Genomic DNA, 1,842 nt, shown 5'->3' with positions numbered 1-1,842 from the left:
ATGTTGGGCAGATTGAGCTCTTCATCCTGCAAATGGACTCTAGCAAAATGCTGCCTGGTGGTTCTGTGTTTACTGGGCTTCTTTCTCATGTACTACAAACCTGACTTCAACTTTCGCCCTTCTACCATTCACACAGCCTCACTTCTGCCTTGTTCGAAAGGAAACAGCACCACAGCCCCAAACAAAAACTATACCTCAGGAAACCACCACATCACGTGGACAGGTTACAATCACACCAACACGATCCAGCTCAGAGATGCATATATGGAGCCTCAGGTCCTCATATTGATATGGTGGTGGCCATTTGGATACAAATTCAATATTAAAGGATGTCAGCTGACGGACGACAGGACTCTGTACAACAAGGCTCATGCTGTCATCATACACCACAACAACATCAATAGAGGGCTGACCAACATGCCAACAGAGCCACGCCCCCGGTTCCAGAAGTGGGTGTGGTTTAACATGGAGTCACCCGCAAATTCAGCTCTGATACCTAAACTCAACGACTTGTTCAATTTAACAACAACTTATCGCCTGGATTCAGATATCCCAGTGCCTTATGGGTACCTGGCGCCGGTGGAATCGGAGGACAAGGGTTTCGAGCTGCCAGTGAAGGACAAATTGGTCTGCTGGGTTGTGAGTAACTGGAACTCACAATTTAAAAGAGTTCAGTTCTACAATGAGCTGAAACAGCACATCAGTATAGAGACTTACGGCAGAGCCTTTTCTCACACGTTGAATGACCAGGAGTATTCCAAGTTAATATCTAGTTGTAAATTCTACCTTTCCTTTGAAAACTCCAAGAGCAGAGACTACATCACAGAGAAATTATACAATCCCATGACAATGGGGACAGTGCCAGTAGTGCTGGGCCCTCCAAGAACAAATTATGAGGATCACATCCCAGGACACTCTTTCATTCATGTAGACGACTTCTCCAGCCCAAAGGAGCTGGCTGAGAGACTTCTTTATCTGGACCAGAACCCTGATGAATACACCAGTTACTTTAACTGGAGACAGAGGTTTAAGGTCAAGCGTTCCTATTTTGGACAAGATCACGCTCAAAGATCATGCAATTATCTACAAATGCGCCGAGACAGACAAACTGTTCATGATCTCAATAAATGGTACTGGGGTTAAAGTAACTAGGTAAGATGAGCTGGGTTAGAGCAGAGGTAGCGAGATTGGACATCGAGGGTCGGAAATAACGCGTGTGTCACTGTGAAGGCTGTACCATTGGACTGGTCCCATGAAGTGAACGGAGTTGGCGTAACTTGGCAAAGTGGTGACGATTTTGACGTAGGCTGGTGGTGTTGCGCAATAATGTGTTATTTCATAAAAATGGGTATTGTACTGTAAATATGACAGTTGCATGGTGTTGTGCATGGTGAGATGTGTGCAAACGGTGTGGTTTGGTAGGAGAAGGCATGCTGTTGGTGTTGTGCATGGTGAGATGTGTGCAAACGGTGTGGTTTGGTAGGAGAAGGCGGACAAAGGATGGGGTGTTGCGTCTATTAGGGTGGCAGGATATGACAAAACATCGACACTGAATTTGGAGTGCCATATATACAGTATGTATATATACTGTATATATATATATATATATATGATATGATGACAACGTACAGAATTAGGTAGCCTGCAGTTAAATTGGCGATAATGTGTGTAATGTGTAATCTCTGGCCTGAAATATCAAATATGAGATATGGTTGTATGATTTATGATTACCTGAAACAGGTGGTCTACTGTCTGACAATGTGGTTTAATCAATGTGTTTATTGCATTGGCAATAAACATTTAGATAAATACTGAACAACCATCTGCTGGATTTACTGTGAT

The 1,842-nt window shown here is 43.6% G+C and overlaps 1 protein-coding gene across 1 annotated transcript; it reads left to right on the top strand.

The window, feature by feature from the left end:
- On the top strand, positions 1 to 1,143 carry LOC306924377 (4-galactosyl-N-acetylglucosaminide 3-alpha-L-fucosyltransferase 9-like; the record flags this gene model as incomplete). Its single annotated transcript, XM_079502872.1, has 1 exon — positions 1 to 1,143. One exon carries the CDS (start codon positions 1 to 3, stop codon positions 1,141 to 1,143), a length of 1,143 nt encoding a protein of 380 aa, XP_079358998.1.
- Positions 1,144 to 1,842: the final 699 nt, after the last annotated feature.

This window comes from Electrona antarctica (assembly GCF_951216825.1).
Source record: "Electrona antarctica genome assembly, chromosome: 6".
NCBI lineage: Eukaryota > Metazoa > Chordata > Actinopteri > Myctophiformes > Myctophidae > Electrona > Electrona antarctica.
This window is presented reverse-complemented; position numbering and strand designations above follow the sequence as displayed.